General features: G+C 36.3%; 1 protein-coding gene across 1 annotated transcript; it reads right to left on the bottom strand.

Moving 5' to 3' along the window:
* Positions 1-5,015: 5,015 nt before the first annotated feature.
* On the bottom strand, positions 5,016-19,806 carry LOC120111029 (polyadenylate-binding protein 2-like). Its single transcript, XM_039127315.3, has 6 exons — positions 19,622-19,806; positions 19,441-19,543; positions 16,055-16,125; positions 5,758-5,949; positions 5,534-5,661; positions 5,016-5,446 (listed from the first exon to the last, which is right to left on the bottom strand). The coding sequence occupies exons 1-6, from the start codon at positions 19,742-19,744 to the stop codon at positions 5,398-5,400; spliced, it is 666 nt and encodes a 221-aa protein (XP_038983243.1). The 5' UTR covers positions 19,745-19,806; the 3' UTR covers positions 5,016-5,397.
* Positions 19,807-20,788: the final 982 nt, after the last annotated feature.

Raw genomic sequence — 20,788 nt, 5'->3', positions numbered from 1 at the left:
CACGGGACTATATCAAAGAGTTTGAGACTCAAAATCTTTCATACATATCATAAAGTGAATTTCTATTGACTATACAGCATACCGATGAATTCAGAATGTAATGCTTCAAGAATCTAAAGATAGCAAGAATGCCAAGAAAGGCCATAATTTGGGAATGGAATGCAATACTTTGGGGAAACACAATGCTATCGATGCATTTCCATCTTACAAGAATAATCAAATTGATTACAGTGGCACAAAGCCACAAACTGTAAGAAATCCCCACTCCCCAGACGGCCAGACCCAGACTGCCAGACAGGCAGACACCCAGGGGCGGAGCCGCGGAAACAAAGGGGAAAACGGAAAACAGGGGCGGAGCCGCGGAACGGAAACAGGGGCGGAGCTGGACTGCTGGAGAAGCCAGAAGGAGAAGGAGAACTCACCTGAAACAGGGGCGGAGCCGCGGAACGGAAACAGGGGCGGAGCTGGACTGCGGAGCTGCGGAGGGCCGAGAACGAGAAGGAGACCTCAGACCTGGAGAAGAGACGCCGGCGTCAAGTCTCAAGAACCGATTTATCGAGATTCGAGGAACGGGAAGCCGGGAAGGAAGAGGAAGAACTGTTGAGTGACTTGAGGATTAGGGATTTAAGAACTCAAGGATGAAGAAAAAGACGCCGTCCACTTTGGTTATTTGGGATTTAAGAAGCAAGAAGACGGTGGCGTGCCAGGCGGATGGTTGGATGGAGAAGACGGGCTACCTAGTTGGCTACGCTAGGGCTTGGGCTAGTTGGCTACGCTAGGGCTTGTTGCCGTTGGCCTGGAAGGCTGGATGCCGGTTGCGGAGGACCGTTGGTCGCTGGCTCGCTGCCCGCTGGTCGCTGGAGGAGCTCGCTGGGCGGAGGCCGGAGGCGGAGGCCTTCCTTTGGTTCGAGGCCCTAGGCGACCGCCTCGACCGCCCTAGGCTGAGCTTGAAATTCACAATCATTATTTAGGTCATAATATTCAAAATGAATTGATTCAAATATTAGCGTCTGAAATTAAAGCTATAATAATTAAAAAGATTAAAGAAGCAAAATACTTTTCTGTAATACTTGATTGCACTCCTGATGCAAGCCATCAGGAACAAATGACCCTAGTTTTAAGATGTGTAGATACTTCAACAAGTCCAGTAAAAGTAGAAGAATATTTTTTAGAATTTTTAGAAGTAGATGATACCTCTGGAAAGGGCCTTTTTAATGAACTTATAAATATAATAGAAAAACATAAACTTGAGGTTAATGATATAAGAGGACAAGGGTATGACAATGGATCTAATATGAAAGGAAAACATCAAGGTGTACAAAAAAGATTATTAGATATAAATCCTAGAGCATTTTACACACCATGTGGATGTCATAACTTGAATTTAGTATTATGTGATACTGCTAACTCATGTCCTAAGGCTATATCTTTTTTTGGAGTAATACAACGAATTTATACCTTATTTTCTTCTTCTACAAAACGATGGAAAATTTTACAAGATAATGTATCTACATTAACTCTTAAACCTTTATCACAAACACGTTGGGAAAGTCGTATTGAAAGTGTCAAAGCAATTAAACATCAAGCTCCTAAAATAAGAGATGCCTTAATTCAATTAGCGGAAACTAGTGAAGATCCTAAAATAAAGAGTGAAGCCATATGTTTAGCTACATATGAGATTGAAAATTTTGAATTCTTATTAGGCATGAATATTTGGTACGATATATTGTTTGCTGTTAACTCAGTTAGTAAGAATTTACAATCTGAAGACATGCATATTGATGTTGCTATAGATCAATTAAAAGGTCTTCTTTCTTATTTAAAAAGTTATAGAGAAAATGGATTTATGAATGCTTTGAATTCATCTAAAGAAATTGCAAATGAAATGGAAATAGAACCTACATTTCGTGAAAAACGTGTGATCCGTAGAAAAAAACAATTTGATGAAAATACTGATGATGAGACAATAAGATCAGCTGAAGAATCTTTTAGAATTGATTACTTTTTATATGTAGTAGATCAAGCTATTTCTTCAATTCAAAGTAGGTTTGAACAATTCACCATATATGAAGATTTTTTTGGTTTTTTGTTTAATTTTAGAAAGTTAAAATCTTTGAATGAAGAGAATTTGAAAAGGTGTTGTCTTAATCTTGAAAACTATTTAAAGCATGGTGAATATTCTGATATTGATGGTCTTGATCTATTTTCAGAGTTAAACGTTTTAAAAGAAATTTTACAAATAGAAACTTGTACCCCTATTGATACTTTAAGTTTTATTAAAAAAACAGATTCTTTTCCAAATGCATGCATTGCTTACAGAATATTGTTAACAATACCTGTAACAGTTGCTTCTGCTGAAAGAAGTTTTTCAAAATTAAAGTTGATAAAATCTTATTTGCGGTCAACTATGTCACAAGAAAGATTAAATGGATTAGCTATATTATCGATTGAAAATAGTATTTTAATGAATCTTGAGTACAAAAGTTTGATTAGCAATTTTGCATCTCAAAAAGCTAGACGGATTATTTTTAAATAAATTTTTAAAATATTTTGCACTTATTAAAATTTATTATTATTATTATTATTTAAAAAAAAAGCCTCTCTTAGAAAGTTCGCCTTAGGCCCCCAAATGCATTGAGCCGCCCCTGGTGCCACCTCTCCATTCCTACTCCACATGCACCCTTTTTTTTTTTTTTTTTTTTTTCTCTGTTTTTTTTTTTTTCTTGTTTTAGTTGGCTACTACATCCCCCGGATAGAAGGCAGAAATTGACACACTTTTCATATAAGTTTATTAAGGCAGGTACGATTGTCCTTTTTTTTATTTGCAGGATAGGGTGAAGATGCGACCGCGAAGCAACCAACGCTTTCAAAGTGGTTGGCGCCACGTGGAGGCTTTTGATGTCGGGCGAATGTCAATGTGACATTTGTCGTTCCAGGATACCACTGGGCTCTTCTTTAATGTATTCTATAAACTTTGCTTCTTACGTGAGAGATAACTATCTTATCTCCTTCAACCAAGAAAATGGTCAAGAATTTGTTGTGCTGCCCCTTTTTATATGTTCTGCAGTTTCTTTCGGAAGTGACGGTCCATTGCCAGTGGACAGGTTGGAGGGAGATTCTCGAGCCAGTTATTTTGGAAATGTGGGTCCTGGACTAGATTAAAGATGACAAATTAGCCTTGAGGGTAGGTAAACATCCATTTAGATGTAGGAGACTAAGAAATCAATAGTTTGGAGTGACAATTAGCAGGGGATAGGGGTTTGGTGGCCAACTGGGTGCCGGAAGAGGCCAAGCTATAAAAATAGTCAATGCTGGCTGCATAAAAAATAATTAATTTCTTTTAAAAAAATCTGGCTTGCCTCTCAGAATAGAGTACGTCCTATAAGAAAATTATTTGGATGTCAGGTGAAGCCTCTTTTAGTTAACTATTTTATCTATTTAACTTATTTCAATCTACATACATCAAATTAAATTATTTATTTAATAAAATAATTATATTCAAGAGTAAATTTTTGACTCTTGATACATTAGATACGAGTTGATAAATTTTTAATCTATCATGCATTTAACTCTATTGCCATCCTTACCTCTAACCCACATAATCATGGCTCGGCAACTCCACATTCATTCATTCTTCATATACTGCATCAAATTATCAATCCTTATCAGCTGCACTAACCATCTTGTACTATATGGCAGAGAAAATTATATATATATATATATATATAAAAGATACACATCACATAGCAATATTTCTGAATCCTAATATCCCTAAAAATTTTAACACTACAATCCCCAAAATTTCATGGTACAAAAAATTCAGAGGTTTTGCAGAAAAATTCCACTATTTTTGTTTTTGCAGAAATACTCTAGTTAATGTCTGCTTTGAGCTGGAAGTCTTTGTTCAGAAGAAGAAAAAACCTACATATTCCCTAGTCTTGGAATCGCTGTATCCATAAACAACTTAATCCCACACCTCTTTATAATAAGGGATACCGCAAGGATGAGGAAGCCAAAGATCCAAAGGGTAACTGGCTCATTTTGCTAGGCTAAAAATCGAATGTTGATGTGAGATATATTACAGTAGGGTTTGAAATTCGTATTTTGAGAAAAGGAAATAGGATATGGGTGGCATTCTAAAATCCATCTACAGGAAAAAGGAAAAAAAAAGAAAACAAAGGAAGGAAAGAAAAAAAGAAAGACAAGAAAAAAAAATAAAATGCAGAAGAAAAAGGAATTAAGAAAGAAATGAAGTAAGAAAAAAAATAAAATAATAAAATAAAAAAAGGAAGAAAAGAAGAAGAGAAAGACGCAGAGCATGCACAATGGGGACAGCCGGAATGAAGCAAGACAATAGGATGCTTTTTTTTTTTTTTTGGAGAAAACGTACACCGCCCCATGAGATTTAAAATTTTGGATTACAGAAGCTAAATGCTAACTTCGATCCATCTGCTTATGAAGTCCTTATCATATTTTTAACATTTCTTTTCAAAAACTTGATCCCTCGTTCGACCACAATCTTTGTAGTTAGTCCTGATATAGTTGGGGCCTTCTCTTGCATATGTTCGTATACATCCATGCAGAAAAGCATACATATTATGTACAAGCATACAATGGTCGTCGAAATCAAGACTTGTGTCAAAAGTTTTCTATCGGCAGAGAATATAAAATGCCAGTCAATCCAGAAGATAGATAAACTTTCCTCTCTCTTTCATTTGCCTACTTCTAATGTGGGGAAAAACCGCCAATATGAAAGGATAATCCTTACAAGTTAAGATTGCCAAACAAGAAAGCTGTTCGTGAGCTTGGTCATATTAGATTCAATATATTTATGATTCAGTTAATGCATGTCACTTTAATAGCATGCCCGAATAAATCACTTTTCCTCTCTGTTTTTTCTTTCTTTTTGCCTTTTTTTTTTTTCTTCTTTTTCTTGGTAGAACTCTTTCTTCCTCCTCTGCATTGCATCCAATACCAGCTCTATTTCCAACACTATTAAATGGGAACCAACAACATACAAGAAAAGCATTTTAACAAAGAAAATTCAACATAAAATGGGAGGAGAATTTGGAAGGCCTGTAAATCCAACCCCCAGAAAACAGCACTGGCCAGAGCTGAACTTGCTGGTTGACCAACCAAGACAAAGTGCATAAATGCAAGATACTTCAAAGCATCATATTTCTGGCGAAGATAGAAAGTTGTAACATTAAAATAAACTATATCCAGCATGAAATAAACCGCAGTCACAGGAAGCTCGTCACCATTCATCAAAGCTCATAAGCAGAGAAGTAACGATATCAAGTGGGACCCGTGCCACTTGCATAGAAAACTTCGGGACAGACTCCCAACTTCAGGCTAGCATAACAGTCATATTACCCTAATTGAACTATTCATCATTTAGTAGTAAGGCCTATAGCGCATTGGCCTTCTGAATCTGGGAACTTTCCTGCAAAAAGGGCAAAATAGTTTGTCAATGATAGGCTTGAAGCAGGAAAATGGTCAACAAAAAACGATCCAGGACCATGTAACTAACCCATATCCATAGGGAGAGTAAAAATACGGTGGCATATAGGGCCTCCTAAATCGGTAGCCCGAGTATGGATTGAATCGCCGCGGACGGTACTGCTTCATTCCAGGGAGATTAGTTCGTTTGGCACATACCTGCGGAGCAGTGTCTCCATTTAAAGGCATGAGAGATGCAAGGAAAAGAAATCAAAATAATGATCAACTGGGCGAAAGCTTCCATCACCAAAACACCTTCAGTTGGCGGCCATGTAATTCAGATTCATTCAAGAGGAGAGCCTCTTGTACAGCCTCAACTTCCAAAAATTCCACATAAGCAAAGCCTTTGGGCTGGCCAAACTTGTCAGTCAGAATTGTCACCCTGTTTACTGTTCCACAAGATTGGAAATGCTGCTGCACTTCTTCTGGTGTGCATGCGTAATCCACCTGCAGTGATATGAGCACAAAGCAGATGTTAAGAGTGTCAAGTGGCAAAAGCAGTAACTGTTCAAAGGATCATATGATGACAGCAAACAATTTCGGCAGGGTGCATGTCACATTTACAGCTAAAATCAACACAAAAATAAAATTATGGCTGGTTAGGTAATAACAGGAAATGAAAAAGATGCATTCATAGTTTCATGTTTAAGCCACAACTTCAAAACTGAAATTGCAACATTTTCATTTCACCTGACATCAATCTGAACCTGAGGATTGTTTCGAGTTTCACTTGCACTGACCCATAACAAGCATAGAGCACGTTATAACAAAAAGATAATAGAGTTTTTCACACTTCACTTTCTTCCTATAGTATTGTTGTTCTAACATAATAACATTTTCTTGAGACCCGCTTGGATGAAGTTTATGAGGATGGTACCTATGATAGACTTGGCACCTTGCACTAAGTACCGGTGTCCACATGACATAACACAGCACAGGACCATGAATAGAGTCCGATACATCACCAAAACACAACATTCTTTTGAAACAGGAAGCAGAGATAGAGGGGGAGGATAAGGTCTCGAAAAAACAAGAAAGAGAGGACCAGGAAAGGTTTACCTTGGCGGTTCACCAACATAAGAGATGAGGTGGGCCGCTGGAGGGATGGTTTGGGCAGATGAGGTCGGTGGTGGATGGATGTGGTGTGCAGCAAATGGAGGAAACTGGGGGAGATGATGGAGGCTGCATCATGTTTAGCATCAAAACCGATGAGACAAAGGACTTCATTGTTAGGGTGAATTTTAATCAGGCTTCAAGTACATATTTGTGTGCATGGTTTCTTCGAGAGCATTTAATGGATGTTGTGATGGATCCCATCAATCAAGATTTCTTTTGATAGGTAAAATTAACAGGTCCATGGTTTCTATGACATTTAACAATCAAGGGACATAAACTGAGAGTTTTTATCCCTGGTCTATCGTTTTCATGGCTAATCAGTACCGACGTATAAAACAAGGCATAAGTATGCATGTACAGGCTAAAATGTGTATAGATTATAAAAAATGGCACAAATGTATGAAGTCCACACCAATAACTAGAAGTTAAATGAAACATGGCAGAGCATTAATCATTCAACTGTCAGTCAGATTTGCCCCAGGCCTTCATGCCTAGGCACCCTGCAAGTTGGGCTCGAGTTGGCCCATCAAAGGCCTCCAAGTTTGGACAAGACTAGATGATGTATAACATGTCAACATACCGCCACCCAAATTTTAGATCCCTTTTTTAGCCAAAGTCCTCATGTCCTTAGTTTTGGGATACAATGGACTGGACCCTTATACAATCCCCTTTACCCGATACCTTTACCTCCATTTCCCCTTATATTCCTTGTGCATATCCACCATGACCCTCTCTCAACCTTGCTCTGTCACTTGTAGTATCTTCCTGCCCTGCTCACCCCTCGAGAAAATTGACAAGGCCAAATCCTAGTAACGGACCATTTGCAAGTCTTGTAGTTTCTCCCAGAAAAATTTATCTCTAGATTAAATGCTAGAAGTATTTCTGAAATTTTTGTTCAGAAACTAAATGCTTTACTGAAGCACAAGAAATTTTTCTAGGACTTTTACAAGTTTTTCAGGTCAAAGACGAGAAAAGGGGATCAAAATATTTAATCAAAAATGTAGTGAATGGATAAGATTTGAACTCAGATTTGCTCGATCCAACTTAAATTTTACAGGCATCAAAACAAAATATATCTAATTTTAGCCTTATTTTCATGCCTTAAAAATTATAAGTCACATGCTTCTACTTGAAACTAAATATAATAGTATTCATTAATATCGAATTCATATTCATATGCCGTCCAAGTTACATTTTTATATCGTTAATAATTTGATTGTCATCAAACATTTAAATGTAATATAATTCATTGATTTAAAAAGATCAAAATTATTTATATAGTTTCAACTTTCAAGCAATCAATAACCCCAAAACCTATATGTCCAAAGATTTAAAATACTATAATATGCTCTAAAATAATGTAATACAAACTTTTACCATTTCTATTCGCTTTATGTTTCCTGATCTTTTCATATTTCCCTAATTCTTTCACTGTAGTATAAAATTTCAGCTGAAACTTCCAAATCCACCAAAGCTACTGGAAACAAAAATTGGCAAGCCATCTTGAAAATGAAACTGGGGTTCGAAACCTTGCCCCTTATTGGCCATTGGTAACTGAAAAGGGCATTCATTTTGTTCATTGGTGATTAACATGTTCTGCTACCTGGACATGGCAAAAATTACATTTTGCCATGTCACCAGGTTCACACGACATGAGACACATCCTGCGTGTTGTACATTATAGACAAAGCCTGTTTGTTCAGGGTTCTCAGCACCTTTCTTTTGTGCAAGCTGACAAAGGAACTGGTTCGAAATAGAAAAGCAAAGAAAAGAAAGAGTGGAAGGAGGAGGGGAAAGAGAGAAAGAGAAGGGAGAGAGAGAAAGAAGGGAGATAGAGAAAGCTTGGCCATACCTGCTTCTTCTCTACCTTGAGAGCATCCTCCCCCCGAAGACGTGGCAATAAATCCTTTGCCCTAAACTCCTAACCACCTCTTGAAGTTGCGGGCAATGTGAAATCAAGCAAAAGGACACCCTATCCCCCTCTCTAATAACCTAGGGTGTTGGGTAATTGGAGACCCGAGAGAGAAACAGAAAGAAAAAGAGCAGTGGGATTTAACATCACAATCAGATAGGTGAAGCAAATAAACATGCACCCCTACTTTCTGCCTATACCGGCCTGCAAACAAGTCACAACTAAACTAACATGGACCTATAAAAAATTGCAGCCCAAAATTATTGCTTACCTACAGTCTTAATATTTTTTGAAGCCCACATAATTTCAAATAAATCCCAAGACCATATTCCGTATCACAGTTAAATTATGCAGACGTGTTGTCGTGTCCAGGCTTTTAGATATGTTGTGTCAAATTCTTCAGGACACTTGGCAGCGTGATGCCCCTGTCCCATGTTCAGAAAACATTTTCGACATATAATATCCAAGATAGGTCCCTTTTATCGGTTTGCTATATTTCGAATGATATAACGGTAAAATGATTAACCCAGGTTCTTCATTGTTATTATGGTGCTGTTGTTCCTTAAAATATAAGATGGGTTTAGAATGCCATCATACCCATAAAACAAAAAAAAAAAAAAAAAAAAAAAATCTCAAACAGCCTAAAAATTTAGAATAGTGTGAGCTATATTTGAATTTGATTTTAATTTAGGAGCTTGTCCCAGTAAATCAACAAAGTTCATAAACAATTTTGTATCCTGATCTAAAGCATTACAAAAGTGTTCCTGGATTTTCCCTAAGGCTAATCTTTATTGTGGCCAGTTTTTATAGTACGATTTTTCTGCCATAACCCATGAGACAGTTATTTCAATATATTTCCACAAGGATGTTCCTAAAGAAGCAATCCATTCCTACAATTTTTTAAACTGTGGTAATTTCTACCCAAAAAAAAGGGCCCTTCTGGACAAATGGCAATTTTTAACCTAGTCCATATAAGAATCCAAGGAAAAAGACCAATATTCTCTTCACTTTCTAAAGTCAAAAGTGATATATAGGTGACAAAACTATCTGGAAACATGTATAGTATAATTAATGACGTACCACCCAACATGTTCGCTCTCTGAAATTTTAATGCACATGAAGAAAACAAAATGAAAATTGAATATGATGGACAAATCCATGTTTACGTTTGACCATAAGAATAGTGTGCTAATACAAGTTTAAATAGCATCTAACACCTCTATGTATGTGCCAAACACCACCAAGACCAGTCTCCAAGCATATATGAAAAAGGTGGAGGGTGGTTGTTAGGTTGATAGCCACTCATAATTGAAAATCAAAGTATGAAATAAAACCAAATTTGATTTTCATGACTATTAGGGCCTCCCCTGTCATCACTGGAAGTTGCAGTAGATAAGAAAACAAGGTAAAGACCTAAATAAGAACACCCAACAAAGGAGGGCATGTAAAGCCAGCTTCAGATAGTTAGGACAAGGCTTGATGGTGGTCTTAGTTATGCTATTTGTTGTCTGTGTCAATTTTATTGTGCCTGAGAAAGTCAGTGACTACATTAATTTGGAAGATCTTTTATAAATTGTTCCTTCTATATGCATTCAAAAACTTCAGATATAAGATGTCATCAACGATTGTAGGATTTGGCATAGGTTTAAGAAGCTCAACTTGGGCTGATTCCAAAGGATTGTCTAGTACATCACTACGCTCAAGACATTCATAGCTGCAGATGAGCAGTCCACATAGAAGACATTGTGGACAATCTCGAAGACTGTTATACTCTGGCAGGACCACCTTACGGGTGTTAGTGACAGTAAAGATCAAGCCCAAGAATGTGATAGTTGAAGACACACCATCAAGAGAATTGTTGATTTTGTCATGCATAGTTTTCAACTAGTCCCTAGACCTAAAGGCACTGCCAGTCAATATTAGTCCAAACTAGTCAGTTTTGGCCAAAGCACCTGATTGATCATTATTTTATTACATAAATCATATCTAGGTTGGAGTAAAAATAGAATGTTCAATGAAGAAAAAATATGCCAAGTCGGCGACTTTATCAGGCATAGTATATGGATTCAATAAAAAAATAAATTTTACATTTTTTAAAAAATATGTCAAATATTATGCTAGATTGTTTTCCCATTACATTCTAAACAAATAAATAGTTTCTAATGTGTGTTCGCTGAAATCTATGACCTTCATGATTCATTATTGACATGATCAGAAACATCGTATATTCAGCATGTTTGATAACAGAATTTTAAGTATTTTCTGTTTTTAGGCCTTTATTTACTGTTACCGGATGTTCTTATATGTTTTAAATGGTTTTCTATTTGTATGGTTGAGATTAATTCATAATCACAATAATGAAGAGTCACAATCATTGTAAGATGTGGCAACTTAAATCAGCATACAATTTGTGTCCGGCACTTATTGCCTGACTGCTAGCAAATAAAAGATAAAAGAGAGAAACAAAGAGAGAGATTTGGGCATCTGTACAAGTGCACAGAAGCCCAATTTTTCATTCTCCAAGCCATGCAAGCGATGATGCTTCATAGGTATATGATGAACTCAAACAATAGTGCAATGTCTGAATTACACTCTAAGCGATGCCACCAATCATCTCATCCTTAGATTTTTGACTTCCTCTAGATCTTTAAGAACGAATTTTCATAGATCCTTTGAAAAAAATTGTGCTACTCCACCACCTTTAAAGCATAGATTGATCTAGTCTATCCAAACAGCTGGAACCTGCTTCTTCTACAAAATAAAGCTACCCCACTTTCTTAGTAGTTTCCTTTTTCCAACCATATCATTTTTAAGAGAAAAAATGTTTAGAAAATTCAAACTTCAAATTCCACAGGGTCTTTTATTACTATAGTTTTCTTCATGATGTTAAATTTCATTCTTATGCAACTTTTTCACTTCAGATAGCTTCACATCATGTAAGTTATAATAGCATCAACATATCAGGTCTACCAAAGTATAACTTAGATTACCAGGGCTTAAAAAAACACCCACAACTTACATTATGGATGAATCCAACAGTAATACAGTTATTCATGGCAATCTGGAAAGCTACCAAATGGAACCACTTCCAGTGATAATGAAGTAAAAGAGAAGGCCAGCACATAACAAGACTAAACAGCTGAAATTAAAGGGAAAATTATAATAATTCATATTCTTCTAGACCATAATGCTAATAATCAGACCGATGAAAAGATATTAATAAGCTATGCATACGACACAACAATGAAATCTCTTTTTCTCTTTAATATAGATATCTTAACAGTTTTCACCAAAACAGGGTGACCAACCTGTCTGACTGTAGCTTGATACAGTTACCAGAACTGCACTATCAAATAGATCAACTTCATTCTTTCCACAAAGTGAATATCAATGATGATAGGAAGACAACAAAACAACAGTCAAATCCTCAACATATATCACTTGAAAAAAAAAGAAAAATTGTCAAATAGCTTAGAGGATAAGCAAGAAGGAAACAAACAATTTTGTAAGAGGATGACAAAAGTGATCAAGGTAAGAATTATGAGATCCAGGACCTCTCATTATTTGTTGAAAGTAACTAGATGCCCCAAAGGCATTCCCAACTCACCTAAAGATGCACGTACCCATCGTGTCGTGTCATTGTGCCAAATATGCTAGTGACTTCAGCACGTCTGCACAATTATAAGTTCTGGGTGGCTACTCAGCCCTTCCAAGACTTCAGAGTACCACATCCCAAATACCAACATTTCCTGCTTCCACACCCATGTTTTCCTCCCTTTTCTTAGTTTTTTTGGGAGCTAGAACAGGTTTTGTTTTTGGTCTTCATACATGCTTTCTTTTTTCTTTCCTTTTTTGGTTCCTTGAGTGATATCACTCAAGCTGCTGCTTTTTTATAGGCCCCTCATTTTTTTCCCTCTATCGACCTTTATTGTTTTTTTTTCCTTTTTTTCTTCCCTTCTTTTGTTTCTAATAAATCATACATGACTTTCATTCTTTCTTTCTTTTGTTTATTTTTGACAAAACTTCATGGAATCCCATATTTTTGGTAACAAAAAACTGGAAGAATGAAAATTAACCCTGCGATTGTTAAACAACCAGTCAAAGAGAGACTTTAGAATTAAAAACATATATGCACAAAAATGTAAAGGACCATTATGAGAAATTAAAAAAGTAAATAAAAGCAGTCAAAAAAATTTCTTTGTTGCTGAATGCAAATCAGGAACCTAGCCACCCATCCAATATATTATTTAAATCAATAAAATGATGATTATTTATAACAGCTGCCAAGAATTATTTTATTATCTTCATTCACCTATAATCATATGGAATTTTATCAATTCTTCCTGAAGCAGAATATCAAAAGTTTTGGGAGTGAAGCTTTCTCCCTAATCTGTTTAAAGCAGGGGGAAACATTGCATGCCAGTGATGATCAACACTAATTATTCAGAGGGTCAAAAAAAATTCCTCAGTTATCAACACAAACATATTTTTTCTGAAAAAGCCATCAGCTAATGGCATATTAAACATTCATTTTGCTACAATTGCATCTGCAGTAGTAAAAGTCTGATGCATGCAGGCAAGCAGGTGGCAGTGCAGGATGAGCTGGCGCACAAGCTGGCAAACAAGAAAGCAGACGCATGCTTGCACGCATTCAATGTTTTAAGAAGCTGCTGCAGCATGCAGGTGATCAAGGGACCACACAGTCCATACGAGGTATCCAAGCCACATATGTAGTTACCAGTTTTAACTATTTAAAAAAAAATAAAATACATTAATGCAATAAAAACAGCACTAATAATTGTAATGTTTTTGGATAAAGAACAGTAATGATTACTATCTGGTACTTAATATCTAATGGCAATAGATATACATAATGAACAATATTAACATTATTAATACCTTTACTAGGCCCACCACACACCACATCAAACCTAATTATCAACTTAGACTTGCTACATATGCAAGGGCCCGCATAATAATGGAGTGTTTTTGACTTAGAATGTTAAGTAGGGCACATATGCAGCCACATAATGCAAAGTACACTGTTTATGCTGCTGCCTTGTCCAAAATGAAACTCTTTTTTTGACCCATATGGGCAACGCAATGTGGTCAAGGGACCACATATGTATATGGAGGCACATACATATTCGCATGCGCCATATTTTAAAACAATGATGCATTCATGCCCAAAATGGACGAGTTTATGCACAGAGACAAATATAATACATTAAGTAACTGTATTCAAAGAATATTTAACATATAAGATTTACAATGCTAGGTTACAGCTTGGAGAAGCAATAGGTTGAAATTTTCTGTCAAAGATGGGTTTTGAGAATATATATTAAGTTCAAATTGTACCCCTAGTGGGTTAGAAACCAATATGAATTGTAAGAGTCAAATAAATAAATAGCTAAAATTAATTGGACCCTGCAAGCTCTAAGAGGAAGTATGGCTGCGTAAACTGCCAAAGGAGGATTAACAGAAAAAACTGCTCCTCGATTCAAAGAAAGAATTAAGAAAAAATGGATGGCATTAATTCTTTCTACTAAAATTACATTGTTGAAAGAAGCTATCCTCCTGGTCTTTAGCAGAGAACAACAACTGCCAGACCAAACAAGCAATTACTTTAACAATCATAATTGGATCTTAGTTACCTAAAGCAAAAGTGGGTGCATAGGTGCAGATATGCTTGTAGATATGGGGAAACAAATCTCTTTTTCTCTTCAGAAAAATAAATAATGGATGTGTTCAGTAAGCAGATGCAATAGCGAAACTCCTAAGAAGTTGTAAGATGTTTGTTGCACTTTAGGCAAAGTTTCTTGCTATTGAGGATAAGATAATCTTTTTTGTTTTACCTTTCGGACTCATTTGGTTTGTGGGAAGAATTTTTCCTCACTAGAATATTTTTTTCTGGGAAGCTGAAGCCTAGGTATATGATGTCGGAGAAAGTGGTTTTTGCATATTTAGTTGAACATGAAAAGGTAGCACATTGCAGAGTGGCTTATGTTTGATTGAGCATCTACTTTCCTCGGAAAGTTATATAAAATATCTGTTATGCCCTTAATAAAAGCAAAAACCATACCCCATTCTATCTAAAAGCTTAAGAGAACTTTTGAAAAAAAATTGCCCCATTTGCCAGCCAGTAGGAATTGAACTTTCCTACATCGCACATGGGTTTTTCTTTGTCATCAAATGTGGAAATCTAACCAAATATGAGATATTTCTCTATTTTTTCATTGACCGTACTTTCCCCCCTCCTCTTCCCACAAACCAAATGGGTCCTTCTTACTTAAGGCATTCTCCTCTTATTATCTCAAGGTAAACCCAAAAACTATGTTAGATAGCCAAAACTTATTTATGCCACTTTTCTCACTTGTGAGATGCAAAAACTTCCACATGAGCATATCAATCCTTGTCCCTCGGGAAACAACCCCCAAACCAAATTGGACAATAAGGTACACTACTTTTTAGGCTTTAGCTGAACAAATTAGCAAAACCTAAGTTTCCCCCTATTCATTCCTTCCCATTGTCATCTGGAACTTATTTGCAGAGTTAGTTTCTCCACGGGAGATCTAATCTAGGATGATACTTCATCATCTCCTCACTGTAGTTCTGGAGCCTCTTTTCTATCTAACACTAGCTAAAACACAGTTGAGTGAGTAAAATAGAGCACAAAGAATCAAAGTGGCTCTATTTTCAGTTCCAACTCACTATAAAGTCAACTTGGATTAAGTTTGCTTCTTTGCCCCTCTCTCACTTACAAAACACTGGTATTTGGCACATCACCAAAAAGTAGCAAAAGGTAACAACACAAAAAGTATCCTCATCTTCTTCTTCTCTTAAAAACAAAGACAGACATGGGATCTCCCTTCCTCTCTTAAAAGCAAAGACCAAAACAGGATACCTCTTTTATTCTTTTCATTGTAAAAGATAAAAAGAGAGAGAATGAAACAGAGGGGGCAATGGAATCCATTAGGTGGTTTTTCCATTACTTCCTTCCCTTCCAAACCCATTCTGACCACTGGAAAAGCTCTGATTTGCATTTGCGGCAGGATAAATATCTTCCCCATTGAATTACATTTTTCGCCTTTATATGAGGGCTTGAGAGCGTAATCTATAGATTGGGCACAGTAATGACAAAAACCATTATCTTATAATGTTAGAAATCAAGGTAACCCATAAAAATTAGTTTCTGATAGCCCCATTAGTATAAAAGCTTCACGTAATGTTGGTAGCATGTGCACAACATCTACATTTCCTTTTATCCCAGTAGGTACCAAATGTTCAAGGGGTTCTACACTATATGATGTATTGTGCTGGCCTTTGATTCCACAAGAACAATACACTATTTTAATCCTTACTAAAAGATAAGCAACAGAGATAGCCAACAAAATATCTCCACATTTTTTTATATTTTAATATGGCAAATGACAATTTTACTTGGTAATTGAAAACATGTCAAATATGGAGATAAGCTGAATGATTAAATAATTTTGTAAAAGATATAAGGATAATTGAACTCACGTTACCAACAAAAACTGATCGAGAATCAACTTCCTCCCTACTTGCTTGAGTCGCAGCAGCACTAGCAGGATCTGTGGAAGGAATACATGTGTAAGGTCATCATTGTATAAACATCAATAGCAGAAAAAAATGAGAAAGATGATTATTGTGTCAATCAGAAATGATTATGTTAAAAAAAAAGAAACAGACCAAGAATAAATGCAAGTTCCAATTCATACAATCTCAGCTGTTTGGGTGGTGCAAGATAAGCTAAGATTTTTCACATTTTCATTGAATTCGATGTTTTAATGTGCAAATGTCAAGAATGCTCTCTAGGTTCTTTTTTGGTTGAAAGAAGAGGAAAAAGAGCACTATCAAGTTGGTGGATAAAAATATTTATAACAGGTAAAAAAATACTAGGTCCACCCTACCTAAATTGTTGTATATTCCAACCCACATCCATGAAGTGCCTATGCAGGCATGGAGAGATTAAGGACTCATGGTCCATTTCCATTGCATAGTGATAATGTATAAGTTAAAGTTCAACATGATATAGAACAAGGGAATAATATGACAAAATCCATAAGCCATATCTTTGGATATTTCTCCCCCAATGTGACATGCACATGAAAGTAACATAAATTAATCCCAACATATGCAAAATCATTTATTTCATTTGATAGCTTTAATCCCTTATTTCCTCTCCACCAGACCAATTGTATGCATAGTTATCAAAACTGAATTGGACATCAACCAGGTTATGGGGTTGTCTAATTGGGTTATTAGTGTAACTACCAGGCCAATCAGTCAAGACAGAAATATTTAAAAAATTGAATTTTTTTTGAATATTATAGAAAATAGATATAATGTAGGAAAATTTGCATAACTTATTGAGAATTTCTTTTATTTTAGATATTAAAGGTTTGAAACCACCAAAGTGGATGAAATGAATCACAATTATTTTTCATGTGTCGTTAATATTAAAAAAATGGTTTTTAAAAATTGATAAACTAAGTCTTGAGATCATAGGATTTGATTTTGATATTCATATTTATGCATATATATATGTATGTATGTATACATATATATGCATATATACATATTTATGCATATATACATATATATATATATATATATATATATATATACATATATATATATATATATATATATATACATATATATATATATATATATATACATATATATATACATATATATATATATATATATACATATATATATACATATATATATATATATAACATAACATTAATATTAAACAAGCCGGCATTGTGCCTCATGGGTTGAGATGGTGTTAAGACTTGCTCTTGGCCAAGGATCTAGCTTTGAGAATTGACCAATTAAAATTGAAATTCTCTCTCTCCCTCTTGAGGAAGTGGGGTGCCTGAGTTGCCTGGGTCACTGAACATGACCAGGTCAAGCGAGATATGGTCAAGTCTGGTGGGTTGTACTAGGCCAAATGCCACATCAGTCCAGGTATAAACCTGAACCAGATTTAGGCTTGGCTTGCTCGGATATGCCTATCTGACCAGCTGATCCAATCCAGGCTAATAACTATGATTGTATTCCAAATTGCAATCGAGATAATTTTCTGTTGCTAAGTCAAATAGGGGGAAAATTGAATCAAGGAAAAGATCGAGGGAGGGCATCTGATCCATGTTTTTTGCATTTTCCTTCTTTCCAACATGTAAAAGTCGAGTATGTATCCTAGCATTGATGAATATGAAATGAACATGAATAAATCCAAAAGTTTCTGCTTAAACCAAAGAGAGACAAGAAGTACTTTAAGGGAGAAATAATTCAGAATTTAGGTTTAATGGACAATTTTGAAACATAATATTCAGTTACTATTCTAAAAATATATACAAAACTACTAAAAATATATTCAATGTAAAAATACATAAGCTGCTATAAAGTTTAAAATAGCAGTTGTGTCATAACATCCTTATAATGGATTTAGAGGGCTCTCATTATGTTATGTATTCCAAGAAGAGTATAAGTGATGCTTGTTAGCAGACTGATATTCCATTCTACAGGCCATTTTGTAACAGAATACAACAACCACATTCAACAACTTCATTGTTTAATCTGACACAATCATATTTTTAGTTCAAAAACCGATGCCAGATAGGAATAACTTTTTCTGGTTTGGTGAACCGTGGTTTAAGCAAATGATGCATTTGGTTATCTTTTATTTTCCATTATTTACCACAGCAACGGAATATAAGAGTGCCAATATAACATCCACTGTTTCATTTCCAGGCAAATCCAGCAAGGAGTCAACTTATCAAATTACAGCCATTACATGTTATATTCATGATAACATTAAGTAACAGTCTTGGAGGGAGGTCCACTATTTGCGAACATTGGCATCATTGTAGGTTGTCATTGATCATATCACAAGATACCAATAGCTGTTAAAATGACTCAATGTGAGCATTTGTGATGAACATATCATGCTTTTCTTATTGTTAGTTTTGTCATTAGAATGTTTGTCTCCATGAACTTGATTGCATAATATATGGCTGCATCAACACCACCCCCCCCTAGGGAGAAGAAAGGGAGATATCAGCTAAGTCATGGAGTCTGGTAGATGGAAATAGTCAAATAATCAACCCCCACCCGGGGGTGCAGAGGTGCAAATGTTATAAACTATGAAGATGAAGAGGAGGGTAAAGAAGCACATTTTGGTTTTTAGATGGGTATGCCGGGATGCATGGATACTCTGACTCATTCTAGCAGATCACAGTATCAGAAATGTTATAAACTATGAAGATGAAGAGGAGGTAAAGAAGCACATTTTGGTTTTTAGATGGGTATGCCGGGATGCATGGATACTCTGACTCATTCTAGCAGATCACAGTATCAGAAAATGGATCTAGAGGACGCAAGCAAAAAAAAAAAAAAAAAAGGAGAACCAAGGCAGGTGAGGTATGACAAAACAGCATAAGAGCAGACATGTGTGAACAAAATGAAGCTGACAGTGTTTCTTCTGTATTTAATTTCGAACAAAACAAAGATAATAAGTTCTCTACAGCACAAACTAGAGCCCCTGCCTTCTATCATTTCTACATAAACAAAGACACGAACTTTTGCTGATTATACCCACTGATCATAACAGAATTGCGCCTTCTGAGGTGATAAAACTAAGGCAAGGAACAAAAAACATAATTTAGAAACGGATCAGCTCAAAGTTCAAATTTTGACGGCAAAACCCGAAAGATGCTGCTGAGTATATCAGTATACCATCACCACAAAGCGATAATTAGGCGAAAGCAGTTCAAAAAATGGGCAGTTGACGAAAGATAAGGCGATTTGATCAGTAATCCGTATAAAATCGAAGGAAATCACAAAACCCTAGAGGAAAGAATAGAGGAAGGAACCTTGAACGGCGCCCATCTCCTTCTCGACTTTTGCCTGCATCTCGCGTAGGGCAGTGGCTTCCTCCTCCATATCCTTAAGCCGCTTCTTCATCTCATCGAGCTCCTGTATCGGGGATCAGCGTCAGCACTATGGTTACAGTTAGGGTTCAGAGGGAAGGAGAGGGAGGGGGGAGAGAGAGACTTTGACGGCGTCGTCGTCGGCGCGGGTCATGTCGACGTCGGCGCCGTGGGGATCGATGTCGCCCTCCATCTCCCCCTCGTCGGGGATGTCTTGGCCGTACACCTCGTGTTCTTCTTCCTCCATCACTCCGCTGCCCAAATGCCCATGGGCTCTCTGTTCATATTCCCCGGAACCATGGTAACACTTGGCACGTTTCGGTCCGAGCCGGCATCAGGTAACGCGATTCGCATTGGAACCGACCCGGTTTTTGGGTTTGAGACCCGTTTTTTAAAAAAATAGGAGATAGTATTTAGCAAATTTACAGATATATCCCTGTAACTTTTGGCCAATTACATTTAAATCTTAAAAGTTTGGAAACTATCAACCATCTATATCCGTCATAAAACATTATCATATGAGGGTCACTTGATAACTAAACTTCTGTAAAATCCTAGAATTTTTACTCCCACTGATTTAGCAAGGGACTCTTATCTTAGTATGAATTAAAAAGGAGTACTTTGTGATCTATACTGATAGATGAATGATATAGAGTACTTTGAGATTTGTGCAGATGATGAATGATAGAGGACAGAAGAAAAAGCAATTTGAGATCTATATAGGTGTATGGATGATGAGGGCTAGAAATGGGCTCGACTTGGATCAGGCTAAAGGCTAGGTCCAAAAGAGATCGGATCGGATTTGGCCTTAAATGTAGAAAAGCTTATTTGTTTTTCGAGCCAAGCTCGGATATATCATTAGCCCGGCCTGGGCCTAGCCTATGCCCAAGCCTAAATAAGACCATAAATTGAGCCCAAATTCAAGCATCAATTCAAGCATGGATTGATTTATTTTTTTTTTTATGTTGTTATTTAGAGAGAATTATGAGGAAGCAAAGAACAAATTAAAATAGGTTGAGCTGCGAATAATGTATCATTTACTTGTATTACAGAAGAGAGCCCAATTTTTAGCTAGCTCATTTATTTGTGAAGCAATATTATGAAATATTAAACTTAAAGTCACATTCAGGCCAAACATATTTTTGGCCTAAATGGTTAATTTGGGTTGGCCCAATCAGGTTTAGGTCAGGCTCGAGCCTGAGCTTGGGTCGGGCTTGGGATTGGATTATCCAAAAAATTTCGGGCCTATACTCAACTCGAAGCCTGAAAAATAATTCGAGCCAAGTTTGAG

The sequence above is a fragment of the Phoenix dactylifera genome, chromosome 7, assembly GCF_051530095.1.
Source record: "Phoenix dactylifera cultivar Ajwa chromosome 7, Ajwa_hap1_PhDact_Kaust_v1.1, whole genome shotgun sequence".
Lineage (NCBI taxonomy): Eukaryota > Viridiplantae > Streptophyta > Magnoliopsida > Arecales > Arecaceae > Phoenix > Phoenix dactylifera.
Note: the sequence above shows the minus strand (reverse complement) of the source record. Positions and strands in the feature narration are given on the sequence as shown.